This window comes from Saccopteryx bilineata, chromosome 5 (genome assembly GCF_036850765.1).
Source record: "Saccopteryx bilineata isolate mSacBil1 chromosome 5, mSacBil1_pri_phased_curated, whole genome shotgun sequence".
Classification (NCBI taxonomy): Eukaryota; Metazoa; Chordata; class Mammalia; order Chiroptera; family Emballonuridae; genus Saccopteryx; species Saccopteryx bilineata.
Window position 1 is genome coordinate 244,720,015 of NC_089494.1, and position 23,240 is coordinate 244,743,254.

The 23,240-nt window shown below is 35.1% G+C and overlaps 1 protein-coding gene across 9 annotated transcripts in view; it reads right to left on the minus strand.

Annotated features, from left to right (window-relative positions):
• Nucleotides 1–23,240, minus strand: part of PCDH7 (protocadherin 7) — a 421,790-nt gene that overhangs the window by 394,480 nt on the left and 4,070 nt on the right. The window contains exon 2 of one of the 9 annotated variants that reach the window (XR_010725687.1): nucleotides 17,494–17,790. The exons of 7 other annotated variants lie outside the window; for them this stretch is intronic. Coding sequence is in view for 1 of the 2 variants with exons in the window: in XM_066233428.1 (XP_066089525.1) it covers nucleotides 17,755–17,790 (36 nt within the window). In the remaining variant the exon portion in view is untranslated. Of the gene's footprint in view, nucleotides 1–17,471; nucleotides 17,791–23,240 lie in introns of those variants that run through there. One more of the 9 variants, XM_066233428.1, reaches the window with a different exon arrangement.

Consider the following 23,240-nt stretch of genomic DNA (forward strand, 5'->3'; position numbering starts at 1 on the left):
GCTTTCAACATTGTGGCTACAGTGGAGTGAAACATACCTGCCTGGTGAGCAATAGCCACCATGGGTATTCCACATTAGCAGTCCTTAGTTACTTCTTATTTCATTTCTAGGTCAATCACTGGATGTAGCTTCTTACTGGTAATATTAGTAAGTTTGTGTGCTTAGGAGCCAAGATGAGCACAACAATATGAGATTAAATCAAGCACATGAGACAATGATGCAATCAAGAGACACAGCACAAGAGATGTATGAGGTTGTTATTGGCATAACATGACATACTGGCTTACAGCACACTCTGTTCTTTGTAAGTATAATGATAAAAGCTATATCATATAGTAAATATATACATAAACCATTAACATAGCCATTTGTAATTAAGGTCAGGTATGATATACTATACATGATTTTATGTGTTATACTTTCATATGACTGGAACTTCAACAGGTTTGTTTACACCAGCACCACCATAAATACAAAATGTGTTGTGCTCCGATGTTAAGACAACTACTATGTCACTAAGAAATAGAAATTTTTCAGCTTCATTATAATTTTATGGGAACACTGTCATTTATGTGGTCCATTGCTGACTGAAACATTACTGTATAATAAGTATGAATAATATATTTAGTCATCTATTATCTCTTTTTTCCCCTTGGAAGAATTATGTTACAGGCATGTTGTATTGGCTATTGCAGTCTTCTAAAAGGACAATTTATTCTGAACCTCTTCTATAAGCATGTCCACCAGAATTGCAATAGAAAATAAAATAACTCCAGTTGTGCTCATGTATTTAATCATTTTATGTTAAATTAAGAAAGATACTTAATGCATTACAGATGATCAGAGACTGCTTCTGTCTTTCCTCTCTTCTGCCTGCCACTACAATTATTGCAGACTATTTGGACCTACTAAGAGTTGCTTATTCATATAGAGACACAAACTGCTATCAGACTTTAAGAAATTAACTGACATCAGCCTAAATGTGCCGTGAGAAGTTCAGAAACCAGAGAAGCAACAAGAAATGCCTTCCACTAGAATCTCAGGGAGCACTGATTCATGATAATTGGTGAAACTGAATCTTTACTCTAGTGTCAACATTTTTTTCTTCTTCTTTTTGGAGGGGGACACTATCTTGGATAAACTCTTTCTAAAGAAAATATATATCAGAGTAGACTGAATGCACTTGAGCAAGCTATGACTGAATAGTCTTTTCTAAATCAAAACATATTCTTTGCTCTGTTCATAACTACTAGTACAGTCATGATTACTATGGACTCTTGCAATCAGGCAAATCATATGCCATAGCAGTTAGAGATAGGGGAATTATAACCAATGCCAGATGTAATTACATCTTACTCTCTTGGAGAGAATCCTGCCATTGTGCTGTCCCTCCGGTCACATCACTGTCAGGCAAAGTCTAAGAGAAGAAAGACCTATCTTTTGTTAAGTTCCTATATGTCCCGAGATCTACACATGTATCCATTATCTCGAGCTGCCCTCACAACACCCCTACAGGGCAGACATTGTTAACCCCAAAATGGAATAATATCTGCTCTACCTCAAGGCTAGTTTCACCCAGCATTGCCTCTGGTTGAACAAAGTCAGAGTCAGACCCTACTAAAAACAACATAGTATTTGTACATCATGGGCACTTAATAAGTTTAATAAACAGTTTGTAAAAATTACTTCAGTCTCACACTCCTATTAAAGTTAAGAGTGAGATCACTCAATTAATAATCATATTACTGGGCACATCTTTAAATATTTATCTACATTTATAAATCTTTATATAAATTTATGCATATGTATATATGTAAACTTTTCATCTTACAGAAAAGAAAAATCAATTTAGTTGTTTAATCCTTAAATTTATTTAAATACAAATAAGTTATTTTCAGGGAAAAGTAAGATATAGTATAGGTAATAATAAAATATCTATTTGGTGTTTACAACAACTTTGAGATTGCACAAGAAAAAAAAACACAAAAGACTGGAGATTGCCCAAATAATATTTTATGGCTTATAAAAATGTGGTTATCAAATTTTTGGAATGGTTACCTATCAGATCTATAGTGAGCAGAATAATAGCCCTCCAAAGATGTCCACATCCTAACCCTAAGATTTGTGTATATGTTACAAAAAAAGCGAAATAAAACTGCAGATGGGATTAAAAGTTTTAAATCACCTGACCCTGAACTAAGGAGATTTCCCTGGTTTATGTCCAGGTAGGCCAAGTATAATCGCAGCGTCTTTAAATGTGTGAAAGAGAGGTAGAATTGTCAGGGTCGGAAGGATATGATACGAAAAAGACTACCAGCCATTGTTGACTTTGGAGTTGAAAGAGGGTCGGGAGCCAAAGAATGTAGCAACCTCTGCAAGCTGGAAAGGGAAGAAGACAGAGTCTCCCTTCTACCCTCAAAAGAGAAACACAACCCTGCCAACACACTGCTTACTGCCTGAGGAGACCCACTGCAGACTTCGGACCCTCAGAGCAGTAAGAAATAAATGTTTGCTGGTTAAGCCACTGTGTTCATGATAATTTATTACAAGAACAATAGGAAACTAATACAAGACAAAAATCAGGCCTGGAAAAGACCTGAACTATTATGATTAGACATGTAAGCCAACATCTTATGGACATAAAGTCTTCTTCTAAAACTATTTTTTTGATGCAGTCCAACATTAACTATATAAAGCATATTCAACATTTTATCATTGCACAGATGGTTTTAGCCAAGACCTTAAAAAAAAACCATAAAGTAAGACCTGTAATGTGGTTCAGTGAATAGAACATTATCCTGAGGGACTGAGGTTGTGCGTTTGACCCTCAGTTGGGGCACATACAAGAAGAGACCAATGAGTGTACAACTAAGTGGAACAATGAGGTGATGCTTCTTTCTCTCTCCCTTCCATTCTCTCTAAAATCAATGAAAAATATTTTTAAAAATAATATAAACTGCCATTATGGAGAATACTCAAAAATGCATTGAAATACTTTAAGTATTAAGACACATCATATATCTTACTCAAATGATTAATTACACTGCTCTATTCTGATTCATGAAATAATTCACCATGATACCAATAGTAAAAAGTGACCTGGATTATTAAAACTTGTAAAAGTCCACCGTAATGAACATCTATTTATGATTTACTAGACTCTACATAATTAAAAACTTGTAAAAGAAAGGAGGAGAAGAAAAGAAGGAAGGAGGGAATGAAAAAGGAAAGAAGGAAGGAAGGAAGGAAGGAAGGAAGGAAGGAAGGAAGGAAGGAAGGAAGGAAGGAAGGAAGGAAGGAAGGAAAATAATTACTGTCTCCCATCTGCCAGACTTAGATGGTGGAAATAACCAATGTTTTCTGGAATGTTTTTGCATTATGTTAATTTCCAATTCCCACGAATAGTTGCTTGTAATAGTACCGCATGAAACCACCAGCATTCACTAGTGCACATATACTCTCAATAGAGTACCCTAGCTGTTGTAGTAGCACAAACCACGGCCCTGACAGAATGATACAGATTCGGCAAGTTTTCATAGAAAGTAAATGCGGCAGATTACCGGCAGAGATAGAGAAAATAAGGCCTCAGATGAATAAAAAGTTGGCATCATAAAACTCTAGCAAACAGAGATGCCAAAATATTAAGGGCAGGTAAGTTACACCTGCTGTGGAATATCTACCCTTCGGCTCTCCCTTCCTGTTACAGGTCTCAAAACTAAAACTGACTCCCAGAAAATCAACCTGGTTGTTCTCTCAATATTAACCTCATTTTGGGGTCTAAAACTATAAGGCTACATAAGGGCATTTTAAAAATGTGTTTCTTCTTCTCATTGCTTCTTTTTAATAATACCTTTCAGGAATAATGGAAATAAAATTTTGAATCTATTTTTTTTAATCATCTAGGTTAGGGTTATCAACCTCTTGTTATCTCATGGCAGTGAGGCACTTAAAACTGAAATCATCCTAGGATTTTAAAAAAATCATCTCTCTAGAAGGAAAGATATACATATATAATATATATAATGAATTAAATGATTCAGTAACTCTAAATGGCTGGTATTAGCACTAAGTCAGGAATGCCATTGTGAAGTGACACCTTGAAGAGATCAAGGGACTAAGAATGCTCAGAGAAAAGTCAACCAACATGATTTTGTCTCCAAATGTTTCCTCTGAACTCTGGATAATGTCTCGTATAAATCTCTTCCTCAAGAAGCCCCAGGCCAGGGCTTTCCATTCTTCCAGACTCCTCCATAAATAGAAATATAACTTGGAGAGGTGACACCGTAAAAGCTGTCATCAGCCAGTCACTTAAGCAGGATTACCTGAAAGCCAGTTGATAACAAGTACCAGTGATTATAGAACACATGACAGGTGCTCCCATGAAAAGGAGAGCACTAAAAAAAAAAAGAAAAGTATCTAAAAATAATTAGGAATTATTTTAAAAATTATGATGATTTTTCTTGGGATGTGCCAGGGCTGTAACTCTTCTGATGATCAATGAATAAAGTAAATACAAGGCATAAAAATTCAATATTACATGATTTTTTTTTTTAATTTATTTTTTTTTCCATTTTTCTGAAGCTGGAAACAGGGAGAGACAGTCAGACAGACTCCCGCATGCGCCTGACCGGGATCCACCCGGCATGCCCACCAGGGGGCGACGCTCTGCCCACCAGGGGGCGATGCTCTGCCCATCCTGGGCGTCGCCATGTTGCGACCAGAGCCACTCTAGCGCCTGAGGCAGAGACCACAGAGCCATCCCCAGCGCCTGGGCCATCTTTGCTCCAATGGAGCCTTGGCTGCGGGAGGGGAAGAGAGAGACAGAGAGGAAAGCGCGGCGGAGGGGTGGAGAAGCAAATGGGCGCTTCTCCTGTGTGCCCTGGCCGGGAATCGAACCCAGGTCCTCCGCACGCTAGGCCGTACATGATTATTTTTAAGAAAATGTAGCCTATGACTCAGATAAACTATCATATTTTTCACAGATATTGTCTTGAGAGGCTGTAAACATTCCAATAATGTAGCTTTTATTTGAGGCATCTATATAGCTCCTCTTTTGGAAATGGCCTTGTAGCGTGTGTCTTTTTTCTTTTGATCTCTTCAATGATAGTAAGGGTTCTTCTTTGAAGGAGGTTTGACATCAGAAAATTACTAAAAGTCCTTCGGAGCCAAGTGTGAAAAATTCAGAGTTAACAGTTATGTAAGTTGAATTTTTGGTAAAAATAATAGAACAAGTAAAAGAGCAGTGAGGCTGACTGAATTGCTCATTAACTGGTTCTAATTTTAACAATCAAAGAAAAATATCCATTAGAAATGAATAAAAAGCAAAAAAAAAAAAAAAAAAAAAAAAAAGGACCTGTTAAAATATAAAGAAAGATAGGGTATGAAAAAATGCATTCTAAATCAGCGCCAAGAATAGTTAATACCCTACAGCCCAGGCTGCAAGATGAATGCAGACCTGATGCAGGAAAAAGAAATGAAAGCTGCACCAGATTTTCTGGTGAGGCATTCGTCAATTGTCAACTTTCCTAAGAATCAGAAAGCCTTTCCCAGGGAACGTACAGCCCCATTATAACCCCTCTCATCTTACTTTATAGTTATTTCTTTTACAGCAGTGGTCCCCAACCCCCGGCCGTGGACTGGTACCAGTCCGTGGGCCATTTGGTACCAGTCCACAGAGAAAGAATAAATAACTTACATTATTTCTGTTTTATTTATACTTAAGTCTGAACGGTGTTTTATTTTTAAAAAAATTACCAGATTCCCTCTGTTACATCCATCTAAGACTCACTCTTGACGCTTGTCTCGGTCACATGATACATTTATCCATCCCTCCCTAAAGGCTGGTCCGTGAAAATATTTTCTGACATTAAACCGGTCTGTGGCCCAAAAAAGGTTGGGGACCACTGCTTTACAGGGCTGTCTCCTCCATAAGACGTTGAGCTCCTGATTATTCGTAGTACAATGGTTAAGTCAGTAACCAAGGATTAAATAAAGGTACGAAGAACACTCATTTGGACATGTAACTTGAGTAGTCTTACCAAAGATCCCTCCTTATTTAGAATCCTATAAGTTGGTGAAGACACATTTTAAGCAACCTTCCAGTCCTACTTTTGCTTTTACTAATTTTTAGTTATGCGATCAAGGAATATAGGGAGCTTTCTGATAATAGGGAAAATTCCAGATTTGTTAGTCCTTTATAGCTTTCTCAAGGCAGCCGGAATCTGAAAATGTCAAAAACATTCAGCGTTTAAAATATTGTTATCCCCGGGCTGCGTGGCACTTACTGACATCTGACTTCCTGTGAGACAGGGATACAACTCAGTCAGCTCAGTGGGGGAAAAGAAGACAGAGCAAGTATTAAAATTTGCAAGATGCCACTGGGAAAGAAAAGAGCAACACCTCGGACTACCAGAAACTGACGGCACAGTAGAAGACGCTAAAGGATCAGGACACGGATTGCCTCTGTTTGGATGTCTTTCACGAAGACTGCCAAGTGCAGGATATTCACTTTGCTTAAGTCATTATTCTAGCAATCTTCCTTCCCCACTTGAAATCTAGTGAGATGATTATACAGTAGTCCCCTCTTCCCTGTGGTTTTCCCTTCTCTGGTTTCAGTTACCTGCAACCTGACAATATTAAACAGAAAACTGCAGAAATAAACAATTCTTAGGCTTTACATTTTGAACTGTTCTGAGTAGCATAATGAAATCTTGTACCATCCTGTTCAGTCCCACCCAGGACATGAATCATCTTTTTGTGTAGCTTATCCACAATGTATATAACATTTTAGTCACTTAGTAACCGTCTAGATTATCACACTGATTATTAGAGAGAGAAAGAGAGCACATTCATAAAACTTCTGTTACGATATGTTTTAATTCTTCATTATTAATTATTGTTAATCTTTTACTCTGCTTAATTTGTAAATTCAAGTTTACTACAAGTATATATGTATGTATAGAAAAAAAACATATGTAGTATATATAAGGTTCAGTACAATCCAGGGATTCAGACATCCGGTGGGGTTCTAGGAATGTATCTCCCAAAGATAAGGGGAAGCTATCTGAAAGTAACTTTCAATAATGCCCCCAAAATTTCAATGCTCACTGAACTGACTTTTTTATATAACTGTTCTACAGTTTAATATAAATTGAACACACACACACACACACGAGGAGTTGAGGAAACACAGGATATTATGTTTTATGCTCCACCACTTTCCCCAAGCTTGATATATTTTTCAGAGCATTTCAATTCTAAGTTTAGGGAGGAAATGTAGGCAATCATGAAAGTACAGAAAGATACCAACCACTTCCTATCTCTATTCCCTTAGTACTTTTATTTTTTCCTGTCTTGTGCCTTTGATGAAAAATTTCCTCCCCAACCCATTTTTTTTTCAATTATTAAATAAAAAGGCCCAGCAAGAAACCAGCTTAAACGATAAAAAATAAATAAGTCAAACATTTTTTTGAACCCTTGAGCAAAATCCTTCATTTTTTTTCCCTTTTGTAAATTGAGACTTTCCTCTCTAGTTCTAAAGCACAGTTTTTTTCCTTTCTTCAATAAGACATTTCTGCTTTTACTCGAGTGATAAAATAATATCTTCAAATCTCCCCCACAGATGAGTGCTAGGTATAAAAGGATAACATAGCACTGCTATTTTTGGTAATGAGCGATTTTTTTATTTTTACTAGTACTTCTAGGAAAATAATACTTAGCTTCAGTTTTGCAGTCATTATTTCATTATTGCTTACTATCCTTCTATCTTCCCCCAAGATAGTTTGTTTACTATAATGTGCAGTAGGTATTACATTCATTAATATCCAGTGAGTGTCACTGTTTGATTTTTACAGTTTCCTATATTTCTAGCGGAGTTCTGAATAAGTTAGAAAAGTGAGATAAAGAAAACTGAACAATCTGCTCAACACTAGAGATCAAGACCAAAATAAATTTTATAAAATCTGCATCTTCCTCCCAGCCAGGATTGTACCCACTAATGCGGATGATATTATATGGTAAGTAATGCTTTTAGATTGTAAGGATCTTTCTGCATTTCTGTGTCTTTTTATATGAAGCATAATGTGATGCATAATTTCTTTCTTTCTCACACTAAACAAAATCAAAACAATATTCCCAGTTCAAGAGGCAGCACTCTGTGGGTCCTTACTGATGCTAGAGATGCAAAAGTGCAGCACACAGGTCAACACTGAACAAAAGATGAGTTGCATAAGTACTCATGACACAGTAATTAAGGAGTAGAATGTCGATGGATTTCCTTTGTTTGGGTTTCACTGAAATCACTCTCATCTTTGCCTGGCATCTCTGTAGCCTGAAATGTAGAACTGAGCATTTCTGATATAGAGTAGAGAAATATGTACTGAGTTTGAGTCAAGAAACAATGATAATATATTTTAAGAGGAAATCTGTGAAATGATGTAGGCCATATTTTAATTGAAAGTTTAATACTGAGCACCTAATTTGAAGAAAACTAAAGTAAGTTACAGAAAATATTTTATAAGAAATTAATTTTCCCTTTGTTTTCATTTCAGTGTTGTAAATATTTAGGAAAAAACTCAAGAAAAAAATTTTTTTTTCTTTTGGTAAAAGGAAACAAAATGTTTAGTTCAAAATCTTCTAGTTTAAGTGTTGTTCTTTATAAAAAGAAATTTCTTGTCCTAAATCAAATGTCATTTCACAAAAGTTAATGAATTTGTTTCCTTATTAATATAACATATACATAACAGACCATGAGAAATCCAAATGAAGTAAAATTATTAAAATAACAGAAAAAGAGGAAAATATGAAGTGTTCTCAAAAGCACAGAATGGATAGAGGAAGAAATGGAAGTGCTTACGAGTCTAATATCTACCTTTCTATCTTTTGCTTTACACTATGATTAAAATTTAAAATGTTACTACTCAAAAATTCGGGCTGAAAGACCTAATTTCAAGACTATAGTAAAAAGTATTAAAATAGGAAGTTTGAAATATCACTGAGGCATTTAAGAGAAGTATGTGAATCCAATATCATTTTCATAGAACTATTTGCCAATTAAATAGAAGTGTTCCCTCGATTTTGCATAGGCTTCTGCGTCTGGCTTCTATAGTCAGAATGTCTGTACTTGAACCTCAGCTCTGTCACTTTGCAAGTCGGGTGACCATGAGTAAGTCACTCAACTCTGCTGTGCATCACTTTCTTCATCTACGGAATAAAGATAATTCTAGGTACAACTTTGTAGGTTGTTGTACCTATCTAATAAGTTAACATATGTGAAATGTAATGTTGATCAGTGCGTAGAATATAGAATGCAACAGAAGTTTAGTTATTATTATTTATGCATTATTCCCCTAAAATTGAATCCCTATAGGAGAAGAGTTTTTTTCTGTTTCTACTATAGCTTATTCTTCAGTGCCTTGCAGATCAATAACTAGTCATTCACTGAGTATTTGCTCTCTGAAATGTTCACTTGGTATAACAACTGTATGAAGTACTGTCTATAATTATCTTCATTCTATAGATGAGGAAAGTGACCCACAGCAGAACTGAGTAACTTGTTCATGGTCGTGTAATTTGTAAGTGGCAGGGCTGAGGTTCAAGTACAGATAGTCTGACTACAGAGGCTATACCCATATGCATATGGGTATTGTGTGTGTATATGTGTACATGCATATACATATTATACATACACATGTATACACACACTAGATTCTTATTAAAGATTAAATTGTAAAGAAAAAAGGCAAAAAGTTTGTAACAAAGTAAATTTTAATATTTTGACCCTAGTAGTGCATTGGTTTGGGAAAAAGTAGCATTACCATCCTTTGTTGCTAATGCCCTATAGAAATGCCATCGTTGTATCTAAAATTAATTCCTGTGTTCACAGTTAAATACACTGAAAAGCAGATTTAGGAGCAATAAAGAAAAAAAAAAACCTTTAAATTTATGCTGTAATTATTGCCATTTTCCTGAACAAAAGAACTGATTAACTTGCCATTTTAATACAGGGGTCAAATGTAAAATTAGCTCAGAAAGCTTAAAAAAGCACTTCTTAGGAAAAATCTATTCAACTCTTATGCCCCATTGCCTAGAAATTCTGACCAGGGGATAGAAAGAGCGTTCCTCTTCTCAATATTGACAAGTTTATCCTGTCCTACCTTAATGAAAGGATTACTTCTTACAGTCCATTGGCCTCATATATCATTCCCAGGCTACTCATTATGTATTTTATCACATGAATGATTAATTTCATCAAGAAAATAAATAGACACAGTGAAAAAAAATCCTCACTGTGTCCATGGATTTGTGTCACTGGCACAAAGTGTATTACACGCATACACAATAGTTGAAGAGTCACTCAGAGTGTGGTACCAGCCTCCGTTACACGCTTGGCCGTTTCCATATGACACGATATATCAGACCCATTGGATTTTTGTCAAGCTAATGGTGTCACTGTGTGTGACAATCACGGAGATTGTCCCTTGAAAAAGGGGATTCTTAAGCCTACATTATTGCTGTTTCAATAGCTTCCCTCCCCACTTAACTCTTACTGTTTTTCATTTGGACTGTAATGCTGAAAACTTACTAGAAATTCAAGATTAACTATTAATAACATCATTTAAAATGACCTTTGCTACATTTATGGAACAATTTTTGACTGTTTTATATAAATATTGATTTTAAATTAATTAATGTACTTACATGCACTTATCGGGTGGCAAAATTAAAATAACTAAGGTGTTACTTAACATCACAAATCCCTGTGAAATTGAACACTGCAGAAAGCATTCAATGATGTTCATACAACTAATATAATAAGCTAAAAACATGAAGCTCAAATTTTCTGCACATGACTGCCTGTGAGAGATTCTTTTTCACAAAAAGTATAGCAATTGTACTAATTTTTCATCGGTTCTAACAGTACATTATAGGATTGTCTCTTGGAGCTGTTCTCAAAAAGGAAAAAGTTTCCTTTTTTTTCCTTCCTTCCTCCTTTCACTTTTTCATACCACCCGTCTTACAAATATACAGACTGCTTGTGATAAATGACAAACTCAGGAAGAAGTGATAGTCCAGTCCAATGTGTTCTTGTTCGAACCAAGAACAGTCTTATGGACTGCACGCACTGTTTCCCTCAGATTCGTATGTTGAAGACTAACCTCCAAAGTACGCAACTGTATTTGGAGTTAGGACCTCAGTGAGGGTTACTGTGGTTACGTGATGTCATAGGGTAGGGCTCAAATGTAATAGAACTTAGCAAAAGAGGAAGAGACTCCTGAGTTCTCTCTCTGCCAACTTTCTGGAGCCATAGGCTGGGACTTTGAGCCGGCAAAACGGAAAAGAAATTCTGTTGTTGAAACCACTCGTCTATGGCATTTTGTTACATCAGTCCTAGCAGACTAGGGAGACTCTTTCTTCAAAGTCAGCAGAGAATACATAGAAGGTGTTGTGTCCCAGAACAAAGTGTGTACAAAGCTTTAAGTGTGTAAATATGTAAATTATATCGATCAGGAATACTACACTGATAAGTCTCAAATTTGGAGAAAGAAATATGTTGGAAAAGAGCTCCCATTGTTGGGGCAGGGCATGGGATCTAAGTTCTGTTCTGTTTTGTTTGTCCCCGTGATATTTGTCATAGAGATAATGAGAATGCCTGCTTCCTGGAGATGTCAGGAGTAAGTGATACTACTTACTAGATGTTAGGAGTAAGTGATCTTAGTAGTCCCCTTGACAGAGCAATTGGCAAAGAATAAAAGATCAAATGATAGCTGTTAACGTTAGAAGTTGGGAACGGCGAGTGAAGGAAAAACTCCCAGGAAATATGGCATGGAAGAAAAAAAACATCTGTTAAAAAGTGATGGATTTTTTTAAAGTGTCAAAATGAATAATATCAAACTGTTTTGAGCCTTTCCTAGAGTATCCGCTTTTCAGCAATAAGCTACTTATCCTTCTTCACCATTGAGATGCCAATAGGCACCGGAAGTATTTCTGCAATGTCCAGTGCCTACCGGCATACACACTGCATGCACTGGTTGCACCTTGATCGGGACCAGGGGTCAGTGCCACTTTGAAGAAATCAAACAAGATAGAGAATATCAAAAGTTTCAAAAAGTGATTATGACAAATTAAAAAAAAAAAACACAAAAAAACCTCTTAAACATAATAAGTAGTGAAAATACCCCAACAGTGTAAACGCACCTTAGGAAGGGTTTAGAGAAATTCATGGATAACTAGAAACATGACCGTAAGTTGCAGTATGCTATACAAAGTTCTAACTGTTTAATGTGATCCTCCTCTCCCCTCATAAACTCTGTCATATAATTAGAATAGGAGTTATGTAAAATGACAGAGGATGAGTTTCAGGGGCTTCAGGATTTGAACAGATTTACTACAAGAGGTCACACAGTGACAGAGCCAGGGCAAGAAGGCATATTTTCGGGTTGCCTTATCAGCCTCAGTTTTCTATGATACCAGACGCCTTCGAGGGAAGAAGCAGTAAGCAGAAGGTTGGAATTTCAAGAGCTCTAAAACCTAGAATTTTTATGGCCTGACCTACCCTCTGCGATTAGAATTGAGAAGAGTGAAATATTCAGGTTTCTGGGCTATAGTCCAGACTTACTAGAACTCAATTTTTGAGAATTAAATTAAGATAAAAAACAACCACATGGCAATAATGTGGCAACTATTTTGATAACAATAGTCTAGCAATAATGGTAGGGAGAAGGTGATTATATTGATATACAGCAGTTGCATTCTTTCTTTCTTTTTTACATCTTTTATTTTCTTTCTCTCAAAAGTAAAGTCGGACCTGAATTCTAAACTGGAAAAAAACAAAAACAAAAAAAAACTGAGGCCCTGGTTGGATGGACTTAGTTAATTAGAGCATTGTCCTAATACACCAAAGTTGCAGGTTTGATCCTCAGCCAGAACACATACAAGAGTTAACCTATGAACGCATAAATAAGTGGAACAACTAATCAGTCTCTCTCTCCTTTCTACTCTCTCTAAAAATCAAATTTTTTAAAAAAAGTATAACACCTGGTTGACACGAGAGTGAGTTTACTTCTCCTTGACACTGATCTTGCAGTCATGTTAAAACTTGACATTTAGTGGCATCTTTATGGTCACCAGGGCCAGGGCCCAAGATCAAGGCCACAAACATTTGCCTTTGTTAAGCCTGAATACACTTTGCTTATAAAATCTCACTTTACCTTTCTGAAACTTGTTGCCTTAACAAGAGTTCAGTCTTCTAAACTACTGTGGGCTGTAGCCCTTCCTCAAGGCCTAATGAAAATCACCATTTCTTAAGAGTTATTGATCTTTGTAAGATGCTAACCTAGTTATCTGCTTAAAGCAATTTACACCCAGGTGTGCTAGAGATTGAACAGAACTCTTTCAGAGATCATTTGCAATTTAAAAGAGGTGCTCTTTAGGATGTCCAGGCATCCATGCACCTAAGGAGTGCTTTTGATTTGTAAAGCATTTCTTAGCTCCTACCTCACTGCCCACTGCTCCCAATGAGGGTATATTCTCTCTTGTAGATTCCTTTCTATTTTTCTCTTTACAAATATGCCAGGCTTTCACCTTTAGAAATGTTTGCTTGCTGTGGGCAGTCAGAATGAAAATGGACCTTTATCCATTGTCAGTGAGTAGGAGATGGCACACTGAACTTCACAGGAATAAGTTTATGAAGAGAGAGATTCGTGCATGTATTCAGTCATATACACAGGGTGAGGCAAAGGTAAGTTTACAGTTGTGAGTACACAAAACACTGAGTTTATTCTTATATCAGTATTTACTAATTATTGTACTATTTTTCATGCAAACAACTGGAAACCTTCTTTCGCCCAACCCTGGATGTATCTGTTTTCAGCAGGGATCTCAAGAACAATACTAAAATCCCACTTTTGCATGCTTCTTCTTCATACACACACAAAAGATGCCCAAAGTCTACTGTGTGGCAGGTGTCTCCCTTAATTTGCTTTAAATATTTGCTTTAGTTTATTAGTTTTATCTTTTTTTTAAGAGTATAGTATTTACAACACCACCAAGGAGAGTAGGGGAGCTCAGAGAATTGTTCATTTGCTGCTGAAACAAGAGTCATCCGTCATGCAGAGAAGGCAGGGACTCCAGCCAGCACAGCGAGTAGCCTTTTATCGCAGACATCCACCCAGCAGGGAAATAAAATAACAGTTAGTACGCTCTTTGAGTCTGATATAAAAGTGGCCACACACAGTCCAATGATCCAATGTGGATGAATCTGCATGCCACCTAGTACCAAAGCCCGCACCCTTTGTTCATTTGTACAAGAATTATTTTATGAGTGTCTCCAGTATGTTGGGCATTCTAGCAGGCCCTGGGAAACACTACAACAAACAAGACAGACTTGGAGGAGGTCCCTCTGAATTTCACATATGCCATGCCTTATGTGTATTACGTACTTTTGCACTGCCCTATCTATAAAAGCAAGAATCTTGTTCTAGACCTCATTTCAATTGCATCCTAAAATTTTTCAGTGTATGTTAAAGATACAACCAACCAATCCATTCTCTGTAAAATGAGTGGCTCTTAACCCAGTCACAAACATCACAAGAAAGTGTTTTGCAAAGTTACAGATAGAAGATTATTCCCAGGGAGATATTTTAAATAATATTCTTTCCTAAGGACTTTTGGTTCTTTTTTCACAGATAGCCTCAAAAAGAAAGTTAAGTTAATGTGAATTACCTAATTATTGAGGGGTTTTTTAAAATCACATCTGAGATTGTTGTTTATAAATCAGATTAATTCAATCTTCAAACGATAGCCACAGCACTTCTCTTTGGGTCGTCTGAGGGCTGCTTATGACTGGAGAATGTCTAAAAACCAGGTCTAGTCTAACTAAGTCTTTTGGGAAGATTTTGCCCAGACAAGTCTGAAAATACATTGCATTCAACAACACAAATTTCACAAGTTTCTCCAAATGGTTTCAGTACTCTTGAATTCTGACTGGATTTTCTTTGTTGATTTTATAAACATCTTAATTAAGCTCCACCAAAGCCATAAAAAAGCTATTTATTAATTTATAATAGTTTCTCCACCACCGAAAAAAATCAAGAGGGTGCTTTTCCTCACAGACTGGTCTGAGGAGCAAATCAATATACATTCAATTTTTTCAAACTTAAGAAGCATGATGCAAATATAATCTATCATTTTTCTGCTCTGTAGTCTTTTTTATACTACACTGCTCACAAAAATTAGGGGATATTTCAAAATGAATATGAAGCGATAAAATCCTCTAATTTTTGTGAGCAGTATATTATATATTATATTAATTTCATAAGGACATAGATTCTTAGTATTCTTGGCATACTAAGTATGAATGAGGTTGTTAGATCTGTGTTAAATGAAATAAATTTTATCTAAACAGATCTGTAACATTCCAATATTCCTCTTAATGGAGAATGAATTATTGTTTTATTCTTTAAAATAAAATGTCCAAATGCTGAAACATGTACGATAATGGGTGATGTGTTCTGGGTTTTTCTCCATCTGACCACAGGCACCTCCGTAAATGACAAATTCCAGTATTCACAAAGGAGGTAGGTCCAGAGCCCTGAAGTGAGTGACAATGGATGGAAGCAGGAGAGGGCAGGAGGGTAAGTCTGTGCAGGGTGACAATGGTGACATACTTAAATGTTAAAAAAAAAAGAGGGAGAATTAAATGACTTCTCAAAAGTGTTTTGCTGTTGATAAATGCTGCTGTAATAGTATGCTGTTGATAATTTTGATTCAGCTTCATAGTAGACAATAATCCTTGGGAATGTTGGAAATTTTTTTTGTTTTGATTAACTATGTCTTTCTAATATAATAGTAAATAGCCATCATTTTCCATCCAAACAATCTGGAGTGGTGGTTCTCAACCTTTTCAACTGCTTCTACAATAAGACAAATTTGGGGGGGTAACAACCAAGAACAGGAACACATACACACACCTCCACACAAACACAACTGAAACATGGTTTTCACAAGATAATCTTTGCTCTTAATGATATGGGTGACCCACTCAAATTGTTCTGCTTTACTTCCTGTCATTCTAACTGAGATAGAGGCTCACAGATTGATTCATGCCCCAATGGTGTATTGCAACCCAAGTTTGCAAAATGCTGCCTTAAAATGTTCTTTGTGAAGATGTTTTTAGATACTGCCTCTGTGTGGTTGCACATTTGGTTATCCTCAAATGCTGGACATCTTTTATGATTTGTTACAGGCTTTACAGCTTAAATGCATCTAAGGAAGTTTACTACTTAGTATGAGGAAACATGACATTTCTAAAAACAGAAGGGAATAAGAATTCTTTTCATCGCTTCTTACACTTGTCCATGTGCTCAAAACAGAAAGAGAGGTAGAGGATAATTAGGCTTTATTCAGGAACTGCACTATGATCTCAATATTTCTGAAATTTTCCTTTTTATTTACAAAATTATATCAACAACAAATAAAATAAAAAGTGGAAATATATACATTAGAGATGTACATGGGCTAAATGGTGCATTTCTTATCACTCAACACTGTAATATTATTCCAAAATTGGTTTATTTTCTTAAAGGGCTTTTATATTGACTATAATTGACCAGAAAAATCTGAAGAGTCTTGGTCAGTATTTCAAAACTTGGGGGAAAATTTGTTAGGGCAGATGATGTGGTAAATGTATAATAAAACTGTTATATGTTATATATGAAACACTTATTTTATGGCACATAAACATACATAACAAACAGAGACATAAATATACCCACATAGAGCAACCAGCTAAAGGATCCCTGACCTACCTAGAGAATCACTCATGCAACTAACATTCAACCACTTGATCTCTCAACAGTATGTAATATAACATGTTGAAATCTCAGAAGCTGCTGAAATTTATGTAATCTGACAGCAAACAGAACAGCCTTCAGATAAATGTCATCCACACAAACAAGTAGCCACACATATTCCTTCTGAATGTGACCACAGAGACTTCAGTAAATCTGAAAGATTCTATATTTTATTAAGAACTTTAAGCAAAAATTACCTTGAAGATTCTATAGACACTCTGGTCAGTCTGTCAAGATTAGGGAAAAAACAATCCATTGGCAGTTATTGTGGTAAATACAAAACTGATCTTTGACATATGATTTTTAGCCAATATTTATTGCTCAGGGTCCTTGCATACATATGTGTGGAAGCATACACACACAAACACGCACACAATGGTATGCAGAAATACACACACAGAATGAGCAAGAGACACTGTCCTTTAACAGAACTCTCACTGGTCTGGAAAAGGTGGTGATTACATAACACTTTAAACATATTGATCAATGTAGGATTTTATTGAAAGTCCGTATTGAATCTATTATAGACAAAGACTTAATAAACTTAATTTTCTTTGGTTCACACAAAGCCAGGGGTTGAAAATTACTGTTGAAATATGCTTTAAAGTTTTTTAAAAAGACTACACAATTAAATTCTGCTCACCACTTCTTTGAGGATGGAATTCCTGGTGACTTGGACATCCATTACTAACACATTTCTTTATTAATACTGTTCCTTTTATGTTCTTTTACTTTAATGCTATTTTTTCCTTAAATAAAAAAATACTTGAAAATCAAATGCACAACAAGTGGACCAAGCAGTGATTGGCTGACACCCCACGGCCAAGGGCAGGCTCCAGCAGGTTTCGGAGTAGCAAGGTCATCAGAGTATGGTGCATAATGGAGCATCATATTAGAGTGGAATTCAGCCAAACACAGTAATGTATGGATGTGGACGCATCTGAAAAAAGGAAAATAAAGATTTATGCAGGTGAAAAAAAAATGCGATGAAGAAATTTTCCCCAGAGTCCTATGCCCAATCGGAATGTTGTCATAGAAGTTCTGAAGCAGAGAGTTTTTATTTGCAAATTATATATTTGTAAATAGTAAATACACTTAGGAAAAAAATTAACTTCTTAGACGAACTCTATTTGGAAGCTTTAACAGACTTTTTTTGTTTGTTTGTTTGTTTGTACACAGCATTAGAGTTCAATACAAACGTCACTAAATTCCTGAAAATAAAGCTTTATTCCTCCTTTAAAACATTAATTCACCAGAAGTGATAATTAAGATTAGTTTTAGTGGTTTCACATTCTTCTTGGAATGTGATTTCTCCTACAACACTAATGCTAAATAAAGCACTGTGTAATGTTCCAACACAGAGTTCCTGCTTTAGAAGAAATTCTAAGGGCTTTTCAAATAAATAAGAAAGCAAAGCAAAGGTGACTCAAGATATACACATATAAACAGCTCTCGCTATTTCTATACAGTTACCGTAAATGAATGGATGAGGAACCTTGCTATAGTCTAGAAATCAGTTACACGCAGCTTACATATAAAGCTCTAAACAGGTATTATACAAAATTTCCTGCATAACCTCCATTGCCACCTTCTCCCAGCAGAAAAGCAGAAATGATGTAAAAATGACGAATAGCATCGGGGGCTATGGCAAAGCAGTGCTTTTGTCACATTATATTTAGTTTTAAAAATAGTTCAGATTTCATTTTGATATTAATGAATGTAGCCATTTGTATTTACAGATACATAAATTTAGACTCTAGAATGCTAGATTTGTTAACTGTCCAGGAAAGAAGCAATCAAAATGAAAAATAACAAGAAGTCTAAAAATTGGCTAGAAAAACACATCTAAAGGGAAACTTAGATCACAATTGTGCAGGGTCGGGCAAAAGTAGGTTTGCCATTGTTCGTATGGAAAATAATACAATAATTAATAAAGAACAACGCAAGAATAAACTCTATGTGTCGGGTACTCACAATGGCAAACCTGCTCTTGCCCCACCCTGTATGTTAAGGGTGTGACTCAGATAAAGTGCACGTGCAAAGTTGGCAAAATGCAAGCGGGTATAGGAGCCAAAGCCAATCGATATTAATGAAAAAGGTCAAGAATTGTCGCAAATAGAATGCATAGAAAGTTTGCTACATAATGCATAGAAAGCTTTTATTAATTTCCATTAAAAAGATGTCTTTACTGAGGCTGCACTAAAAAACGCTGGATAGGTACTACTTACATCTATTATCACTGTTCTGCTAAAATGTAAAATTCTGTCGGTACACTTGTTGAATATAAGTTCTAAACCATGTTAAGTTACTGTAATGTGTGTCATTAATTGTCATCTGTCATAAGGGGGAAGAAAATACTAATTTCTTTTAAAAATCTATAATGTTTGAACTGCAATTCAGCTGATCATTTTACAGATAAAAACTAGAGCCTAAAGCAGAAATATATTCTGTTTTAAAATGTTAGTTTACGTAGGCAAATATATCTAGTTTTACATGCATAAAGAAATCTCAACAGGTTTCCTTCACTATTGAAATTCATTTAGAAAAAGTTACAAAAATTCCTATTTTTTTTTTCCTAGAGGTAGTATGAGGACAAAAAGGAACTTGGATTCTGTATCCCCTGACTTGGGTGGACTCTTAGTTCACCTTATAGCCCTGGTTATCTTGTGATTATATAATTCCATCAAATTACTTTTTCATAGTAGGCCTCAGACTCCTATAAAGTTAGAGGACAGTTTTAGTTGATGTCTTTTAATTTTGAAATGTGATGACTAGTGGTTTTAGAGAGATACATTAAGCAGTTGATTATGATATACTTCATTTTGATTTTGTATGTGTTTAAAGTTCAAATATTTCCCACATACCCATGTATGAATACTATAACAAAATAAAAGTCCAATGGCTCCGTAATTGGTTAATATAAATTCATCTGTATGTGTTTGTGTGGGGGAAGGGAGAGAGAGAGAGAGAGAGAGAGAGAGAGAGAGAGAAATACTTTGATAAATTCTCTTGCACACTTTCTCACATATGAAATAATAAATTACTCAAAAACAGAAAGAAAACAAGAATGGTTTGGCTATATTTACCAAGGTGATGATTTACTTAAAAAAATCTATAAATTGACTTTGTGTTTTTATGTCGACATCACTAATCGACTTAATATAAGTTTAGAATAAGGGTCAAATTGTCATACCTGAACTTCCATAACAATTTGCCTGTTCACTGAGAATCAGATCAGTGGATGACTCTTTCCTTGTTTCATCCAGAGATCCAGGTAATATTGCCTTAGTAGAAACCTCTTAACTAAAGACTACCTCACTTTTGGCTTCTTGTCTACGATATCAAGGCAAAGATAACAGAAATTCCACAATCTGTAGATACATTGTGCTTCTTGAAACGTGTCCTTGGTTACAGATAAGAGAACCATATGTAGAAATTAAGCTTATAGAATTAAAACTGGAAACTCAGGTTCACATCACTCTGCAAATGCATTTCCACTATAACATATGTGGTGTAATATACATAAGCAAATTGATATTTAGTTTTCTCGGGGCTTAGAAATCTAATAGATGATGGCAGGTCATATCATCCACTTGTTTCCAGAATCAAAGTAATTAAAAAAAAAACAATTTCTGCCATTACGAAGTGTACAATGAGTATCGAGCACAACTGGATCAACTAAAGAGAATATTACTCAAACTACTACATTTAGCAGTTTCATGCGCAAGAAAAACTGTCACTGGAGCAAATGTAAATTTTCCTTGAGTATTTCAGGATCAGATACAAATGGATTTTTAAATTAATGTTTATCCAAGCTGTATTCTCTATACTCTTGCCAAAAATAAAGTACTTTACTTCCCATTTACTAAATATAATAAAAATTTTACTTGCCAGTGCATTATCGAAATAACAGAATGGCCAGGATGAGCTCGACAGGACTTGTACACAATGAAGTGATAACTCTACTTTTATATTTGTCTACCAATATTTTGAAATTATGTTTAATTTTTAAAGGAAAATTAAAAAAACACTATAAAATACTGGAAATTTAAAAATAAATAGAGAAATAAAATGCTTTTGCCTTTATTTTACAAATTAAAAACACAGATGTACTTTCATATCACAAAAGTTTAATAATCCCTAAACCCAGTTTATCAAGCAATGGAAAGTTGGGACACTTAATCTCAATAATGTTGTCAGTGATCCACATTTTGCTGAACTAGACATATTATCAAAGACCAAGGGCTTCAACTGCAAAGGTCACATTAGTTTTCCTAATGTGTAAATTTTAGAAATAATTTCAGCTATTCCACAACACATATCTCCTAGCCTTTGTCCAAGAGTAATAACAGAAGCTTCATTTGAATATGTCTACAGCTGTGAAAACAAACCAAAAATGGGAGGGAGGCATTATTTACAAACTTTTATTTCTACAAAGCTGTTTAATTGATTATAATGTAACCATTAATAAGACCTACTAGAACCACTTCAAAAAGCCTAATTCTCAAGACACTGTAACAGACATTACTTTCTTAATATCAAATGAAGAAGTATGATAAAGCAATTTAGGAAAATTATAAAATAAAATGAAGGCATCTCAGATTTTTAATCAATCCCTGACGTAAGGAATTAAAAGATGGTCACCCTCAATATTTTCCTTAGACAAATTCAGTATCGAAGTGGGGAAATGAAAACAAAACCCTATACTCATTTTTTAAATTTTATTTTATGTCAGGTTTAATCAAAGAAAATACATGTTAGCACTGTGTAAAAGCTAACGGTAATATATTTTTAAAATAAAAATAGAAAATCATCTATCTATGGTACAAACGAAAATCAGTGGGGAAAAAAGATCTTGTTTATTATGTCAGATGTCTAAACCAAATGTAACTTTGTAAATGGATCCCTGTCCCCTGACAGCAATATTGAGATGAAGTGTATCAATTACTATTACTAATTACATTAAGGGGAATGTATTCCATTCACCTTTATTTCATTTTAGGTCAGCTATTTACTGTGGTTAAAACTTTATACACCTGTTGAATACCTAATATACAAGTTTTCCAAAGTCACTTTGGGCAAACTGAGTGATTTATTCCAGTGGTTTCGTAGGATATGTGGACTTCCTTGCTTAGCTAAGAGACTAATGCCATATATTAGTTTATTTATAAGCATATCACTTTGCCTTTTAAACAGGATGCCGCAACAGTCTTGATATTGGCTGTTTTAAATATTCAAGGGTATAAAGCTAACCCTATTTGATGAGCCAAACAAAGCTTACGTGATAGCACAGAATTTATAAGGTGGTTAGTTTTTTTAAAAAAAATCTATAAATCTGCCCCCCCAGATAGGTCCACTCAAAGGTTTAGGATTTCACCACTTAGAATGCAAATGACATTCAGCCACAAGACAAAAAGTCCTATTAGGATGACAGCTGAGAAGTAAATATTCTGCAGAAAGCTCTCTTCACAAGCTTTTGCATTACAAATTACCATTTTCTAGGGAAATTTCCATAGCTCTCAATTTATTTGCAGGTGTTTATATTATAAGTAATCCTATAGAAGTGCTATTATTTTAACTGCAGTTGTCCTTGTTTAGAAAACTGATAAAAGCACCAAAAACAAGACAAATATCTGCTTCTAACTCCAGGTAAAGAGATGACACAACAGATATAAACTTTCCACTTGCCAATTTCACTTTAAAAGAAGTAACTCAGTACTGAGCATGGAGAGACTATTTTCAAAAGCCATTTAATGCAATGAAGTTCAAACCTGTGTTTTCTTGGATTGCTTTGATTATTAGATAGAAAGCATATTAAATCTGATTCTCTTTATCCAAATAACTACAGTAAAGTACTTTATACAGAGAATTTCTTTAGTAAACTAATGTTTAAAATTATGAAAGCAGTAAGAAATTAATATCTCTTTTCTGTAACAACATTAATGTGCCCATCAGTATACATCTTTAATGAGGCTATAAAATAACTTTTTCCCTTCCTTAATTCTTCTCAGATCACACATTCTACATGCAAAGAAATCTAATAGCAAGACTATTATACTATACTATCTGACAGTCATAAATTTGTTTCTTGATGAGTCTTGAAGTTAAGAAATATGTGATTTATTAGATTTATTAATAGAGTTGCTACAGTATCAGACACAGCAGTTTCCAAAAGGTTTTATTTGCCTTGTGTTAAACTTTGGTGGGTGTAAAAAGTAAACTTTGTGAGTATCACATATATCACACAAGCAAGACTTTCAAAACTAAATGTTATCTTTTCTGAAGCTAACCTCAAAATTACCTTTTTTTTGTTTGTATTTTTTACTGATTCCACATTTCACGGATAAACAACTACACCAAATATTCCACATAACCTTTATAGTCTCATAG